General features: G+C 44.2%; 1 protein-coding gene across 2 annotated transcripts in view; it reads left to right on the plus strand.

Moving 5' to 3' along the window:
- The window catches only part of CACNB4 (calcium voltage-gated channel auxiliary subunit beta 4), a 120472-nt gene that overhangs the window by 68375 nt on the left and 35132 nt on the right, over positions 1-16965 (plus strand). For both annotated transcript variants that reach the window (XM_026103036.2, XM_026103037.2), the window contains one exon: positions 16762-16881. In XM_026103036.2, coding sequence (XP_025958821.1) covers positions 16762-16881 — 120 coding nt within the window. The remainder of the gene's footprint in view (positions 1-16761; positions 16882-16965) is intronic.

The raw sequence follows: 16965 nt of genomic DNA on the forward strand, positions 1-16965 counted from the left end.
CTCACAAAAACAGACTCAAACAACTCAGCTGATTCTTCCATTTCAAATTAATCACAGCATAATGATAATAAAGCTGCCCATGATGCTCTGGCAAGGGCAGGAACTTGTGATCCTGTCGTAGTACATAATACAGTTTGTTATATCCCGAGTCAGACCCATACGAGCAAGCGAGAGGCGGTCTCTTCATCCTCGGATGTTGCACTTCGAGCAGAAGAGATCCCTGAGACTAGCGTGTGTGCGGGGCAGGGGCACCCGAGGGCTGAAGGCATGGCTTAGAAATGCACTTTCTGGCTGGAGACTTCATGCGGTATGTCTGAGGAAACGTTGTGGTAGACCACATATGGTAAACACAGATGCTTGTGTAGTTGGCAGTGTGATTAAACCGAGTTTCATTTCGGAGCAATATTTGTCTCCCTTTTCTGAAGACTTATGGAGCGTTCTTGACTTCCTGGCGGGCTGTTTGGGATGAACACGGAGCGCGTTTCCCGACAAGCCCATTCGGAGTAGCAGGTGCATTTTTATTAGCTCGGTATTATTGGCAGATGTCATAAAACCCAACAGTAGTAGCTCCCCCAGAGCCTTGGAAAGATCACTCGATACTTTCAAGAGCCAAAGTAATTAGAAGAAATAAAGCAGCGCCTTCAAACTGTTGCAGCTTTAGTTGGGGTTTTTTTATCTTTGAAAAAGCACCTTTCTTCTCTCCTGGGCCTTCTGAATAGGTTTCATGAAAAACAGGGACCAGCTGCAAAGATTGAAGTAAAATCTAGACTAGAGGTGTTCAGCTGTCGATTCAGTCTCAGTTCTGACTCTAAGGAGTTGGAATAAAATGCAGACTGGAACATTGCCAGGCAGAGCTTTGCTCTTTTATGATTTGGATTAAAAAAATGGAATTGGAAGGTTTGTATATGACGGATCAAACTTTGTGGTTCAGATACTTGTTTAGAGGAAAACATGCTGCACCTTTAGCCGTTTACCTAGCTTGGATCCTGAGCTTTCAGTTTGCCTGGAGGGTGCAGGAGGAGTGCCTGCGGTGGGGTACTGTGTGGAAAGAGCCTAAATCAAAACCTCTTTTCTGACACTCCTCACCCTCCCCTGCCGCCAATTAAATTGGGGAAGGGGGGTAGAAAAAGAATAAGTAGATTTTCGTGTGTGTCATCTTCCAGTTCTCCTGTGAACGCCGCAGGCATATACATATCAGATAGTGGCAGCCTCCCACTGTGAAAATATCAGGCTAGAGATGCCCCAGAGAAACTCTGCGTGTGGTTGTTTCTCTCGGTATTTGTAAGGGTCTGGACGGCTCTGCGGCACAGTCCCGAGGGCGATCGCGAGCAGACCGGGCCTGGGGCCAAGTGGCTTAGCTGCAGGCCAGCCCGGGTGGTGGGACAGCTTCCATCTCTTCTCAGGCTGCCCATCGCTACGAGTGGCCTCCAGAGCTTAACACTGGCAGATTTTTAAGGACACAGTAGTAATGATTCAGCCAAGTCCTCATGCAGGTGCCTACAGGGACTTGAAAAGTTCCTTTGACATGAAAATTGCTAAAGAAATGTAGGAATGTGCCGTGCTGAGCAAGAGGCTTGGTGTGAGCATGTGCTTGATTGCTTTGCTGAATAACAGCCCAAAATGATACCAGGAGCTAAAACCTGTTCTTGTGAGATGGACTAGGTAACTTTTGGTATCATCGTCGTTGAGGAACCTTTTAGGGCTTTTAGGTCATTTGACACAGTGTGCGTGTGTGTGCATGCATGCTGTATGTAGTTGTTACCCACAGAGGTGAGATACTGGAGTAGTTTTTATTACTAATATGAATGCGTAAATGCATTTTTACGGTCAAGAGAGTGCAAACACTGATAGACTAACTAGTAAAACATTTTGTCCATCTTTGTATTTTAAGCAAACTGTTTATGCTGTCTTTTTTGCCACTAAAAAAATCTCAGTCTAGTTTTGGCCAGTTAGCATTTGAGATTGTGACATGTTGAAGATAAAAAGTCACTTAAGTTTATAGTTATTTATGATGATTAGAAATTAATTTTGTCAAAATGTGAAAAGGAAAAACTTAGAATGACCAACATATCAAATAACCACTAACTTGGTTTTCTTTTTAGTCTACATCGTTCTTTAAACTAGAACTTTTCTGTGTATAACAGCTAGTGAATACCTGTAATACATATGACACAAAATCTTGTACATGTTACATGTTCATACAAGCATTACTGCAAAAAATGCAGTATTTTGGCAGTAAATGTATATATTAATAATACTTTTTTAACCAGATTTCTTAGATGTGAAAACACAATCTGTGCTGAACTGAAGGCTGCTTGAAGAAGATGCGGCTGCGAGATTTTAAACTTGGGGAAAAAAAGAAGAAATCATGAAAAGAAGGGTTAGAACAATTGCCCTATTTTCTAATAATTAGTATTCACAAAGAAAAAACATGTTCTAACTACCTAGTAATTTCCAAATTGCTGAGACACCTAATGAGTTGTCTTAAATAAGATTACCAAACATATAGAAGGAACTAATTACTGAGCATTTAATTCTGAAATCTGAACTCAATGCAAAATGGTTATGCAGCTGGCGTGTGTGTGTGTTGGTTATTCAGCAAGAAAACAAGTTGGTTGGGAGCTGAACCTTGTCCTGTTTGGACTTTCAGTGGCACATTCACATTGTCTCTTAGACTTGCATTTGTGGAAAAGTCCTGCTAAAATGCCGTCCCACAGCTCTGCTATGCCTGGTTGTTTAATGTTACGGCAGCTGTAACAGATTTTGTAATTCTAAGGATATTAGAAACAAAACAGGGGCTGTGCCTCCTATGTAATCTCTACAACTCATTCCACAAAACCTTTACATGTGGGAATAATCCCTTTGGATTAGCATGAAGGGTTGCAGGGTCCAAAGCACATGAGATTGAGTGATTTCGTGCCAAGGGAACAGAAGTAAAAAAGACTAAGGCATGTCAAATCTGCCCTTGCCGCTGCCCAGTTCCAGATCTAGCTTTGGGGATTGCAGCGACCGCCAGGGAATGCTGTAGGTGCAGCAGTCTCTGCCGGCTGCGTGCCGCTGTCGGTGCTTCAGCCTGCGTCTCCTGCCTCGAGTGCCCTGAGGCGGCCGGCCCCAGCGCTCAGGAGAGGACCTCTGCAGCGTTTTACCGGGAGAATCTGCTAGCGCAGAGAGGTGGGTTTTTTCCTTTCTTTTTCTTTTTCTTTTTCTTTTTTTTTTCCCCTGGCCCTGAGTTTGGATTGCAGCACAGTAACAATTTCATGCCAAATACATAAATACCCACTGGTTTGTGTTTGCCTCTTGATTACATCATGTGCCCAGTGATTAAATTTAGCTGCCTGCTGTGAGCACCAAAACCAGGCCAACACCAACCAGGGCCAACAGTAGTGGCCACCGTGTTATTTAAAACATTTCATGTAAGGTCCACGAGTTCCAGTTCCTGCTTTCAGCTAAAAATACATTAGTACCTGTATTCTGTAATACTCATCATTATGTGCTATTCACGTAAGGACCTGTGTGAGTTAAACCTACGTTTTCAGGCAGCGTGGGCAGTACAGATGATATGACTACTGTACATACGGGCTGATCTTGAGCAGAGGGACAGGACAGTGCACAAGTACTGCTGTGAGACAGGGTTCGCACTGGGTCTTGGAGTGAGCTGCGTCCGTAATGAACAGGTCTGCCTTGGAAAAAAGCAGCCTCATTCCTTGAGTGGCGTATGGCAGCATGTGGTCCTGCCTGTCTGTTCCCCTTTCGCAGTGCACTGCTGCGGTTCTGGAGACCTGTTGCCTCATGTGAGATGCACATTGACCTCAATTCTCGCCGGCAGTTAGACTGGCTGTCCTCAGTCCTCTGCTTCTCAAGTTTAGACTCCAATTCTTTATGAATACATCTTGTGTAAAACGGAGACATAACAGATTAATATGCGTTTCCTGATGATGAAATCAAACAGTGTTGCTTCTCCTTTTATCTACTTAGGTTTTTAGCTACTGCAGAAATTACCTGCTTATTAAAGCTTTGTCTGAAGAGTGACTGTGCAGATGGCATTAGGGGATCCTGCGCTGGCTTTGCTGCGACTCGGGTGTTACAAGTGTGTGTGGTTACAGCTGTTCTCCAGTTGTTTAGCTTGAGGTCCAACACCTGAAACCACATCTGGGATCGGAAAGGCAAACTGAATTCTTCCCTGTTCATGGAGCATGGCCAATAATAAATTAATCTTTGCTCTTTTCTACCTGTGCAGCCCTTTGCATGGGAAGGGAGCACATGAGGAGCCCAAATAGAAACCGTTTCTCCTTTAAAGAACAGCTGAGAGATTTCTTGGGTCATTTTGCTTCCAGTTTCCTCCCCTCCAGAGGGAAATAACCATCTCTCTTAGGATTGTCTGCTTTGTGCTAACAGAGCTGGCTTTTTCTGTATAGCTTCTCATGGGCCATGGTGTGCCTGTCCTGCTGACTCAGCTTTGTACATGGTTCTCTGCAGATGTTCACAGCATCGTAGCGGTGCAGCAGCATAGCTGGGTGTGTAATGGGATCTGGGAGCAAGTGCTTGAGTGCTCTAAGAGTTAATTGAGAAATGCAACCCATTTTATATGGGGAGTGTGTATTCCTAACGGGTAAAACAAAGAAATAGGAGTAAAGCTTGTGTTTTCTTTTTGGTTGTGACTTGCTGTGTAATCAGTGTGTACTTTAGTTTATACGTTGATGGTAGCGGGGACACTTGTGTGTATCCAGAAGGTGCTGTGGGACTTCCCTCATCCTGACAGAGCTGCAGAAGGGCTGGTGTTACAGCAGTGCTTTGCACCCAGGTGCTTTTGTAGGGGGTTCAGTGCAGCGTGTGCTCAGAGAAAGGAGATCTAACTTTTTCCCATGAAGGCTTTTTTTTCCCCCTCCAGAACAGTCCTTCCCTTAAGTATCAAAAACCAACAAAAAATGTTAAACTATCGAAACGCTTTCTTGGCTGTCCGTGCATGATGCTGATCTTGAAGCTTTGCACCAAGCAGGAGATCACTGCGCAGCTTTTTTTCCCTGTGCTCTGTGAAACCCTTCTGAGGCTCCAAAAAACATGTGTGCGTGACAAAAGAAGTCTCTTACTCCTTGCCCTCAGGATCTCATGCGATTTCTGTCATGTCTCCATTTGTAATAACGTCTTGGTAGCAGAGTTAGATTCCTCCCTAGTTGTCTTTGTTCATTTAGTTTCCATGTTTTTCTTTTTGAAGGTATCTCTTGATTTTTTTTTTCTTTTGACAACAAGCAGTGCCCCTCTTTTCATGAACTCGCTGGATGGCCATGGACGTGCTGCCAACCCAAAGTACCACGCTATTCCTTTTTTTTTTTTCTCCTTTTCCTCATATTTTTAAAAACCAATGAGAAGGGATATTGTTAAGGATACTTGAGGACTTTCAAGTCACATTTCTAAAACTTGACTCTACCCTTTCTTGTTTTGCATATTTCACTTTCTCAGTTACCCAACTTCTGGTCAGCTTTTTAAGATAAAAAGGATGAATGTTCTCAGCTGCGGAGCTGCTGGCAAGTAGAAAAAGCTGCCTCATGTGTTGCGTTCCCTTGCGTTCTGCAGATAGGAAATACAGGGGAGAGCAGAACTGTTTTTTTTTTAATTGTGTGAATAGAGTTAAGAGGTAATAATTTATGGCTACAGAGAATGTAGTGCCATAAAAGAATATAAAAAAAACAGCTTGAGTCCTCTGATCAATTGCAGAAGTTGGTTTTCCATTCCTGCTTCACCCAGTCATAGGGTGTAGAGAAATAGGTGGCACCTTGTGCCCAGCTAGGGACAGAGCTTTAGGCTTTGGGATATTGGCTTGTTTTTGTCCCAAATCCCACTGAAGTCTGAGCAAGCTCTGGTTGTTTGTTATCAAAGGCAAGAGTGTAAATGTTTTTTATTTTTTTAGAGTCGGTAAATAAATAAGGCAATGGCTGCAATGGAGAAGAAGTGACAAAGTGATGAAGAGTGAATCCTAGTCACAATAAACAAATCTGAAGTGGCTTAAACCTCTCAATAAACGGGAAATAAAACGAGTCACCTCTCTGACAGGATTATATTGATCTTTTGCCTATGTATACTGTCTGGTAGTATAGAAACATCCGTCATTATTGCCATTATTGTCATTATTATAGAGGTGGAAGGGCGGGATTTTAGAGCCGTGCTGCTGCAGAAGTTGCGTGGGCGGCAGCCCTGCGGCTCGCGCAGTCGGAGCCGTGTGGTTGTGCAGGGCCAGGTGACAAAACCGGGCTGCAGCGGGAGCAGCTTAGCAGCCAGAAGACAAGCTGCAGCCTGGGACGTTCTCCAGCTCTAGTTACAGAAATGGCAGAAACTGCCTCTTCTGGCTGGTGTAGATGATACTATTTCTTTGTTAGCAGAGAAAAATGATCATTTAATGGTATTTTGGCATTACAAAGTAGTCACCAGATACTGGGCAAAGTAAGAGGTCAGAGAGAGAGCTGGAACTGGGCAGGCATGATTTGGTTAAACTTCGTGCCTTTGAGAATGCTGATTTATTAAAACCAGTCTTTGAGGGGAAAAGCTTGTTCCAAAACCCAAGAGGAAAAGTTTCCAGGTAGCAAAATAGTTGGCATTTCTGACAAGGTGTGATCTTCTGATTCAAAATAACTTCTGAAAATAATATTGTATCACAGTCAGAGAAGTCAAACTTAGTAAGTTGTGATACAAGATTATCAAAACTATATGCTTCAGTTGTTCCAAACCAAAAGCTTATTTTGAGATTTTAATCTGAATGATTTTGACATCTCAACCTTCTGCCCTCATTTGGGAGGATCAAATCTTGCAGTTTCGTCTACGGGACAGCAGGAATGGTTCTTGCGTGCTTTTGTACAAAATACTATTGTTGAAGTACTCAGATTATTATCGTGAAGCATATCGAATGCAACTGGAATATAGATGTCATAAGTTTAGAATGAACTTTTCCATCTTTTGCTGCTCAGGTAAACTGAGTAGTTGCGCCTGTGGTGGGTTAGAGTACAGCAGGGCTCGAGAGCAAGGGTTACTTTGCTGTTTTCTGTGGTTCTCCCCGAGACTACGTTTCTTTGGACGTTAATGCAGTGTCTAAGAGCAGGCCCTTTATGGCAGCAGCATCCCTGCGAGTCGGTAACCGTGCCGCGTCCCAGCACCGTGGGGACCCGTGCCGGGAGCAGTGGGTGACATGCAAGTCCCTGCTCAGGGGCTGTGACAGCTGGAGGCACTACCGGCTGCACATGCAACTAAAAGCGTTGAAGCCCCATGAATCATGAATGGCTCTGTTCAGTGGGAAGAAACAATTTGATTCTTGCAAAGCGGAAGTCCCAAAAGATTCAAGCCCCATGATGGTTTGTATTTAATTCAGTTCCAAGTGGCTCTTATTCAGCAGTCCTCTTTCCCTTGCCCCGTGGGTTAGCCTAGAAACAAAACTTCCATTTCTCTGCGTGAAAGTTTAGTCTTTCCTGGTAGTACTGTAACAACAGCTCCATTCGTAAACGTGGTACTTTGCTCTTCCTGTGGAAGTTGGAGGTAGGAGAGATCTATCAGGTACAATGTCCAGGGACATCTGAATGTCCAGGGACATCTGAAGTGACCTTCAGTGTGCAGCTCACTCAAGGTAGCACCCAGAAATCTACTTTTGATGCTGTGATTCTTGGTTACGTAGTTAGTAAAAGCCAATAGCTGCGGGAAGGCAGAGGCGTTGTGCCGTCTCTCCCCTCTAGTGTACGCGGGAGCCCAGTCCCAGCTGGACTTGTGGGCCACAAGTGCTGTGTGATGCAGATTTAGCTTAGCAACAGGTTTTTCCTTTTGCTGCTTATTTTAACAGCAGATGGTTCTGCTGGTTCCTGCCCCAGCCTGTGGCCACCGTGGTGGCACTGGAAGCTACTTGGAAGAGAACAGGTACGGTTAGGGAGGAGAAATTTCTAGTTTTTGGAGAAGGAGGAAGGAGCAGGCCCAGCAAGAAACTGCTGGCTGTGCATTTGCTTGCAAACGTCCTGCTGCAGCAAGGACGGCTGCTGCCCGCTGTGTCACAGCGCTCGCTGGGCGGGAGCCTCGGCCTCTGCGTGGGCGAGCAGAAGTAGGGTCAGGGGACAGAGGGAACAGCTGCTACAGGAGACCCGCCGACTTTGAGGGAGACTGGTGCTAGCTGCACCTCGCGCACCGGTTCAACAAAGTTATCGGACAAGCTGGCCGACCTAATAGCAGTGCTGGCACAAAATGCTGCTGAGGGGAAAAGGCAGAAGTCGGTCAGGAGAGCCACTGCTGAAATGCTATGCAGGTCGTGGTGTGAGAGCGCCCAGTGCTTCCTGCACACGTGCCTATTTTAGCTTCACATGTATCACGTACTTGTGAGATTGCATGGCTGAAGGGGGCAAAATACTCTTCCAGGGAAGGAAGAGAAGTAAGGGATAGAAAGTGATGTGGAGATGCCTAAATCTCTTTTAGTATTACATGAAAAATAGAGATAGGCACCAGAAGCATGAGGTATGTGAATGAACCTTTGCTAAAGCACAGCTGGCTTGTAAGTCGTGATCACTGCAGTGTGAATGAGTTACTCTGCAATTTTCTCGAGACTGAAGACCACATAAAGATTGTTTCTGACTGTGTATGCATCAACCTGTGTTCATATCATTAGTTCCAGCAAGTAACTGCGTCAGAACAGTAGAGTCTTAAAACGCTTGTAACACCGAGGAGCTGCAGAATTGTGTGTCGCACTGCTTCTCCTTCCGATTACAGTAATCGCCTTGGGGTTGCTTTAGAGAGTTTTGTGAAGATCATTTATCTTTAAAGAAAAAAGGTCCATCTTGTATCTATAAAATTCTACCACAAGGGCTATTTCAAATCACAGAAATAATTTGAAACATATTACTTTCCTTTTACCTAGACTGGATGAAGAGAAGGAGAATTTTGGTAGAAAATGCCAATTTTTTTCTTTTTTATGCACCGTTAATAAGCAAATTATGCATTTACTTCATTAAGCCAATGATCAAGCATTTCTGTATGAATCTGAAACTTCAGTGAGGTTCATGAATGCTATGCTATATTTTAAGCAAGATTGGATCAAGATGGAAACAAGGAAAATGGCATTATGGCTGCATTTGTTCCAATTGTTAGGGTTTATCCAAATAAAAACCTTGGTGAACTGAAAGTTTAGGGAGAGATGGGAGAGAGTATTGCAGAGAAGAGCGCTTTAGATAGATTTTACTGTTTTACAGTGAGGACGGTCGAGCAGTGCAGCAAGCTGCCCAGAGCAGCTGTGCAGCCTCCGTCCCTGGAGGTTTCCTCTGAGCCGCCTGGACGAAGCCCTGAGCCCTGGCCTGAACCCAGCGCCCGCTCTGAGCAGGGGCTCGGACCAGCCACCGCTGAGGTCCCTCCCAGCCTGAACGATACAGTGTCAGCGTAACGCAGCAGAAGCAGCACGTGACAGATTACGCCATACAACAACTTTCCGTATCTGTATATCCATCTACATACTTTTTCCTACACTAACAGTTAAATAAATTACAGACTTCTTGTGCAGTAGCGCTGCTGTGCAAGAGCCGTCAGTGGGGGATTTGCTGGCCGTCCCAAGCTCACGGAGATGTGAACGTGACAGTGCAAGCTGAGCGTGAAAAGGGGCATGGAGGGGAAAGTCACAATGGTCTTAAAAGATAGTGGCCGTTTTTGGCATTTTTTCTAACACAAAACAACTAAACAATGATAATGAGCAATCTTGTTTTGTACAGTATTGTTCTCCTAAATCTCAGTTGTGCTATGTGTGCTTGCACATGCATGCACGTGCTGGATCTCTAGTAGAAAACTTTCAGTTGAGGTCCCAGCCACCTTAAAAATATCAGACTGCTTCTGGTTCAAAGAATGAATGAAAATAATTTCTTAGTGCGCTGTATTCAGCATCAAGGCAGGACCTTTGTGGTCTTTGGGACCTCGCATACTAGGCCTTGCAGGAGATGAAACTGTCTGGGGAAGCCAAAAGTCTGTAGAGAGGGTTGGAAATACAAAGTGGGATTCCCGCTGCGGGCAGGAGCTAAGAGGAAGGACAGGAAGAGCCGCAGGCAGGGATGAGGACAGGGTGGGACAAGACCGATTTATTTATTTATTTTTCCAAAAAATGTCTCATGCTGTTCCTGGCTCTGATATTATTCAGACTGCAGCAAACCGTTCAAAATAACTAGGTGCCTGGAGGTATGCTGACGCTTCGGCATTTTAAAGCACTACGGATTTTCAAACTGAACTCCCTGTTATTGCGAAGACGTTTTTCAGGCTCTGAGCTGGAAATAATGCGCATGTATGAACACAGATACTTGGGCTTTCCTCTTCAGTGGCACGTATGCTTTATTAAGCAGCGTGACTGCCATGTATGCTCAATGTCTGCTTATCCCTGACTAGGGAGATGCGCTCAGAAGGCCCTTGGCTGTCTCATCCACCGGAGGAGGATGCCTGCAATTAGTGCTGCCCTGTTGTCTTGCTTAATGCAGAAGGCAGAAGCTTTCTCTCTGATCAGGGTTTGGTTTCAGAAGTGCTTTCTGTGTTGTGATGGACTCTGCAGCACCCTAAATCTTTTCAAAGGAGACTACATGTCGTCTGGCTTATTGGAGCTTCTAACGGATTGATGCTTTAATCGCGCAAGCTGTACGACACGGTATTACAAGTTATGGCTGGATAGAGAGCGATTCAGATCTGTATATTTATGGCAGCTGGGAAAGATTTATTTGCAACCTCACTGAAATCTTTATTTTTTTCCTTCTGAAACCATAGCAGCTGAAGGCTGATACTTTATTCTACATTTTCCTTAGCAAGCGGGAAGACTGGCCTATCTGCCTATTGCTCGTAGTGCCCAGCGAGGGGATGCAGGGGAGCTTTAACCTCCCTAACCAGACCGAGGCATGGAAACACCACGGTCACGAGCAATAGTCTTGTTGCCTTTCCCGGCCATCCAGCCAACTTAGCATGTGTCTTTCAGCAGCCTCAAGCATAAAACCACATCAGGGAGCAGAAGGGAGTGACGACGTACTATTATTTTGTAGCTGCTGGATGAACAGACCCAGTGTACTTTCTGCTTCAGCTGAAATACTTTTTTTCTCTGCCATTACTGTGACTGCTTGAAACTTCAGTGTTTTTATCAATGCTGCACTATACTGATTGATGAGAGAAATAAATTGAATAGTTTATTGAATTGACATAAGTAAATTGAAAGAATTTCTTTTGAAACAAATTGAATATTTAATAAATTGATAAATTGAAAAAAATGAATTCACAGCAATGCAAGGTAAAATGGCTGTGGAATATGAAAAAAGTCTTTCATCACCTTGAAAAATATAATTATCTAGCAAAGCCTTTTTCCTTCAAATTGTCAAATCCGGTGTGCACTTGAACTCATGGCGTATATTCCCACTTCACAAGGTTGCTGCATCTCCCAGATGGTCATGAAGTGGAGGTTGTATAACAGTTAGCATGATAACTGGTGCTTGAACAGTATGTGCCAAACTAATGTAATCTTGGTGTAAAATCTGTGTAACTTCACACCCTCAAAGGCCTCTAGTCCCGGCAGGGACAGTGGCCATTCGTGCCCTCTGCTCTGCACTTTGAAAGGTGAGTGTGCCTGTAATGCTTGCATACTACCATGCACACATATGGCTTATCTTTTAGGAGGGATAATTTAGGACTTTGCCATGTGAAATTGTGGACTTATGTGATATGCCCTAAATTATATCAGCAAATTATACCAGTTTGCTGACATAAGCTATATAAAAATAAAGAAAGTAGAAGGAGTTTTTGATAAAGTTTTGGTGTGCAGAAAATTGTCTTCGCTCTTCTTTCTCCTCTCACTTCCCCATAGACTTCTAACATAGTTTGCTTTTTGTTTTATGGTCAGGAAGTCAGTTATGCTTTCCCAGCTGTGAAAAGCACATGGATATATCATAATATTTAGTAAGATCACATCTATGGCAATTTCTACAAATATGAGCTATCAGCCCAGAACTTCCTTGCACTTGGTGCTGTACAGGCTTGAGTATCATGCTTACTCGTTGCACAAGATAAATATGTGAGTATTCTGATCTTCAGTCAGAAATTTTAAACAAAACTAATAAAAAATATAAGAAGTGATGCTTTTTCTTGTGCAGTGATCAAAAAATATTCAGAAGCTGAACTTCTGAGGATAACAAGGATTATTGTGATTTTTTGGGGGCATTTGTGTTATGGGGCATTGTAGTTCCCAGAAGTCTTTGGAAGGACTCTGAGTCCTGTTTTTGAGTAGAAGTCACTAGCACCAAGAGTCCAGTGTGACTAACAAATTCATCTGGACTGTTGAACATAGGTTACAGAAGTCAAGAATGACATTAACAGAAATGTGAGAGGGGACCACGAAGTCCGTGGGATCGCTTGCAAGGGTAGATGTGCATACGCACGTCAGACTGTATGGTCTTGCTTAGTGTGCGGTGTGACAGAGTCAGGAGAGTAAACCTTCATCTTGGTCTTCTGCCCTGAACGGATGGGGACACTCGGACGCCGTGGCCCATGCTTTTGGTACCTTAAAGACTGCCAGTTTTCGTTACTTACCGTGGCTTGCCTTCTCTACCCGTCCTGCCAGTGTTTGCGAAAGCACGCCTTGTTTTCAGTGCGATCCTGCAGCTCGGCATCACATGAGCTGCATTCCTGGGGCTGTATCTTTCGGATAAGGCACTCGCTGTTTGGCACAGCTTGCGAGAGAAGGGCTCGTGCGGATGCGAGTGTCCCAGTCTGTGTCACTGGGCATACGCGCAGCGATCAGTGCTGAGGAGCAGCCTGGGGTGGCCTTGCGGTATCGCTACTTTGGTTCAGGCTGCTGTGTTCTGACAGCACGAAATAGGTCAGTGCTCAAACGCAGACCACTGAAAGCCAGTGCTGGAAACTCTGCATCCAGCATGGGCATCAGTTGCCTTATGGAGCTACACTAAATCAGATTCAGAGGATTTTGGGGGGAAAAAATATATATATATTTACATATCTATAAAAGTGTGTGTGTATGTATGAGCCTGTGCTTTTCTTTTTTTTTTTTTTTGCCCTATTTTACCATGCACAGATGATTTCTCCAGCCAGCCTCCATGTGTGATGTTGGTATCTGTCCTCTCTGTGACGGGTTCTGCATTTTGTTCTCACACACCTTCCAGTACATAGCAAATTAAAAGGAAAACTACGTGGTGGAGGAGCACGTGGGTTATCAACAGTGTCCTCTACTCCTGATGACAGCCAAGCTGGTTCTGGCTCCAGCTTCGGGCACGCCAGGTTATGGTGCGTTCCCGGTGCCGCGTATTATGCTGGGGCAGTTCCTCCTGCCCTGTATTACATACTTTTATTAGTATGCTTTTTGGTTTATTATTTGGAGACCATGATTCTTTTTTTCCTTCTTACTTTCTGCTCCAGTTGAACCTTTGCTGTCTGTAAAGTCATAAAAGCGATGCTCAGCAGCTACATCTTGCGTTTTCAGAATGGCTGGCTCTTCTGGTTTGCCACTCGGTCTGTCTTTGCAGCTCCTGGTCTGTTCTTTTTCTGATCCGTTTTGAACAGTCGAGGCTCTGGAACGGATGCCGGGGTATAACTTTATTTTTAGAATATGTGACCATGTGATTCCCTCTCCCTGGGCTGGAGTTCCCCTTCAGTCACTGAGTGGAGATCCAAGTTGGCAGAGTAGGCCGGGCTCGGGGTCTCCTCTCACCCGTTTAACCTGGGTGCAGTGGGTTGCTGTGCTTTGCACCTCTGATGAGGGAAGAAATGCTGTTATGTCTCTGTTCGTGCTTTGTTTTATGGCTGAGCTGCGGCTGGTGGGTGCCCTGGTCTGCGCTGCAGCCCAAAGGCAGCAGGGGGAAGAGCAGCGTGTCCAGCGTCCGAACCCGGAAAGCGCCCGCGCTGCTGCCAGCAGCGAAGGCTGTTTTCCAGCCTGTTGCTGTTAAATTTGTTCCAGCTCAGAAGCACAGTGCTTGTGTCTCCGCAGAGACCCGGCCGGCCCCGAGGTCCCCTGCGCCGCGCACGCATGCCTGCCCTCGCGGCCACCTCTTCCAGGTGGTCCTTGCTGTGACGGGTGGCCGGTGGTCTTCGGGAAGCAATTTTTCTGGTCTAGTAAGATCATAGCTGAATGTGAGTTAGTGTTAGGCGAATCCTCTTCTTGACATAGAGGAAATATGCCCTCGTTAGTCACGGTACCATGCTTATGGCCAAATTATGAGCATATAAAATGCAGAGAGCATGTGCTTATCGGTGGTTCATTACCAGCAGGCTGCTGATGGATACGTATTCACATCAGTATGTAGGAGTATGTTAGTTTACGTGGGGAGTAGGAATATTGATTTTTATGATAGGTTACACAGAGTATACTTCCTTTTGCTGCAGGACATAAGTGAGTTTAAGCAAAAATACATGTTTGAAGGGCGGTGGCATGGCCGTTCTGGGAGGGCGGGGTGGGACGGTGGCTGCTGCAGAGCCTCTGCCACAGGTCGTGCTGGCACTAGGCTCTTGGTGCTCCAGGCTGCAACCCTCAAACTCTTTCTCTCTCAACAGTAAAGGGAAATATGAAAAAACTGCTAGGGACTAAAATACATATTACATCCAGGCCTGTGTTGCAGCACGCCACAGAGCTCATCTGGTCTTGCAGGGGGAGAGGGAGGGGAGATAAGCCACTTGTGCCCAGGTCCCTGCAACCGCGCAGCATGCCCGAGAGGGCAGAGCACCGCCGAACTTCGTAGGGCTGGAACTACCAAGCCTATTTAAATTGCTTTTGGATTATTAGGGAGGTGATAAGGTACTTGCATCAGCATGAAACACTGCATAAGCAATGCAAGGTCTGAGAGATCTGAAGCTGCAGATGCAAAGGTGAGACATTACTAAACATGTTCTTCACGTTTTTGGCTCTGCATTTTGGCCTCAAGCTCACCATTACCGACTTTACCTAATTTTACTGCAAGACATATGATTGTTTAACTCTCTTTTTTTAGAGCTGTCTGCTTGAATCACTGATGACGAAATAATCTCGGCCTTCATTTCTCTGAAGGAAGCTGCTAACCTGCCTTGTTGAGGGAGAGTGCTGTAAAATGAGAGAGGCAAAAGCTCAAAAAAGGCAAATAAAGGACGCAGATCATATTATTTTAATCATATAACTTCCAATCCAGTCTTGTGATTTGGGAATTGGCCACACCGTATAATAATCCTCTGGCTTTCCACTGGAACTCATTTGGGGCATAATTTATGACATATAGCTATGTCAAATTATTAGTTACAGGAAGAGTGAGGTACTTGTATGTGAAAACAGAATCACGTGAGACTTCAGTTCTCTGCAACCGAGAGCAGGCAGCGATGGATGCTGAGCATGTCGGCCACTTGGACAGCAGCGTACATGAGCAAATATTGCTGTGTTCAGTGGTGGTTTTCCTGTTAGAGGGGGTGTCGCGCTCTCTTCTGCTTTTCTTTGCCTTGTCTAAGGTCTTGAATGAATACAATAACACAGCTAAACATGCGTACACGAGAAAAACCTTAAGTGTTTTCCTTAAAATAAGGATAGAGTTTTGGGGGAGGTTTTTGTACATTGGTGGGGTTTTTTGTGGTTGTTTTTTTCCATGAAAGCGGTGTTTTTTTGTTTTTTTGTTTTTTTTTTTAAACTCTTCTGAAAGTACATGCTTCTGAATTGACTGAGTCATGAATCTTTCATAATTTTGTGTTGCCTGTTTTGTTATTTTCTGGGAGTTTAATTTAGAACTCCTAAGAGTTGTGGTAAGGCAAGATAGTAGTCCATTTCACAAAAAACAATTGGTGTTTTTTGCATAAGAAGTTGTAGTTCAGAAAGAATACGTATTTTTTTCAATTTGTTGCCGGAAATGTGTTGACTTAGAAATTATCTGTTGCACTGGTTCTATAGCACAACGCAAAACACACATTTTTTTCCGTATATTACTCTTTTCCCTTACTTAAAAATAGTGTTTCCTAAAACTACTCATGCATTACAATATGTTCCTCCCATGAAATACAGTGCTGGGCCAGATCCTGCTGCAGCTCTGCATCATCTGGACCCTTTTGGAGTTCTCTACTTCTTTGTGATTGGTGTCTTTGTGTAGTTATTTTTCCTATGATATGTGCAAGATATGTAGGTAAAAAATTAACTGTGGCAATATCTAATTTCCTCCCTTATAAGCTGTTACATTCTGCTTCTGCTCGCATGTGCTGTTTTCATTTCATATCATTGTGTGGCTTTTGTGTTGCCCTGTCGAGTAGCTTTTAATAATGTGACTTTTGCTGCTTTTTTTTGCTTTAAAGCGCAGAACAGTTCTTTGTGTGAGTGGCAGCCCGCAGCAGGGAGGGAAGTACTTACACAATTGTACTATATTTACAGGGAGGGATGACTGAAACCACGCTATATAATACCCTAATTGAATTTGATGTGACCTAGCCTTTGACAAAGAGGTGATCTTGGATCTAAGGTTGTTAGACAGGATTTAAATGTTGTAAAAGACTGCTGTACGGTGCCTGCAGCTGAGTTTTATATGCCCATGCCAGTAAGAAAATGAAGAGATTCTTTGAAAGTGGAGAGATACTTTTTTCTTGGGATTTTGTCTTTGGCTAAATGCATCTAATCTGTAAAGCCAGATTATTTCTCTGCTAAATTCTGCAGAATTTCCTGCTAGACACAGGATATAAAACCTACTCAATAAAATTAAGAAACAGATATTTTAAAGCCATTTAATGAATCTGATGGGGGGTATGCTATATGTTATATATGTTTTTTTAGTGACATGAATTTATTTTCAGGGCTCAGCAGATTCGTACACAAGCAGACCCTCGGACTCTGATGTCTCTTTGGAAGAAGACAGGGAAGCAATCCGCCAAGAAAGAGAACAACAAGCAGCTATACAGCTTGAAAGGGCGAAGGTGTGTTCTTCTTTTCAGCTTTAATGATAACAAAGTTATGTGGCATTTATCAATTGCATAGTGTTATATTCACACTGCCGGTTT

Source organism: Dromaius novaehollandiae, chromosome 7 (assembly GCF_036370855.1).
Source record: "Dromaius novaehollandiae isolate bDroNov1 chromosome 7, bDroNov1.hap1, whole genome shotgun sequence".
Lineage (NCBI taxonomy): Eukaryota > Metazoa > Chordata > Aves > Casuariiformes > Dromaiidae > Dromaius > Dromaius novaehollandiae.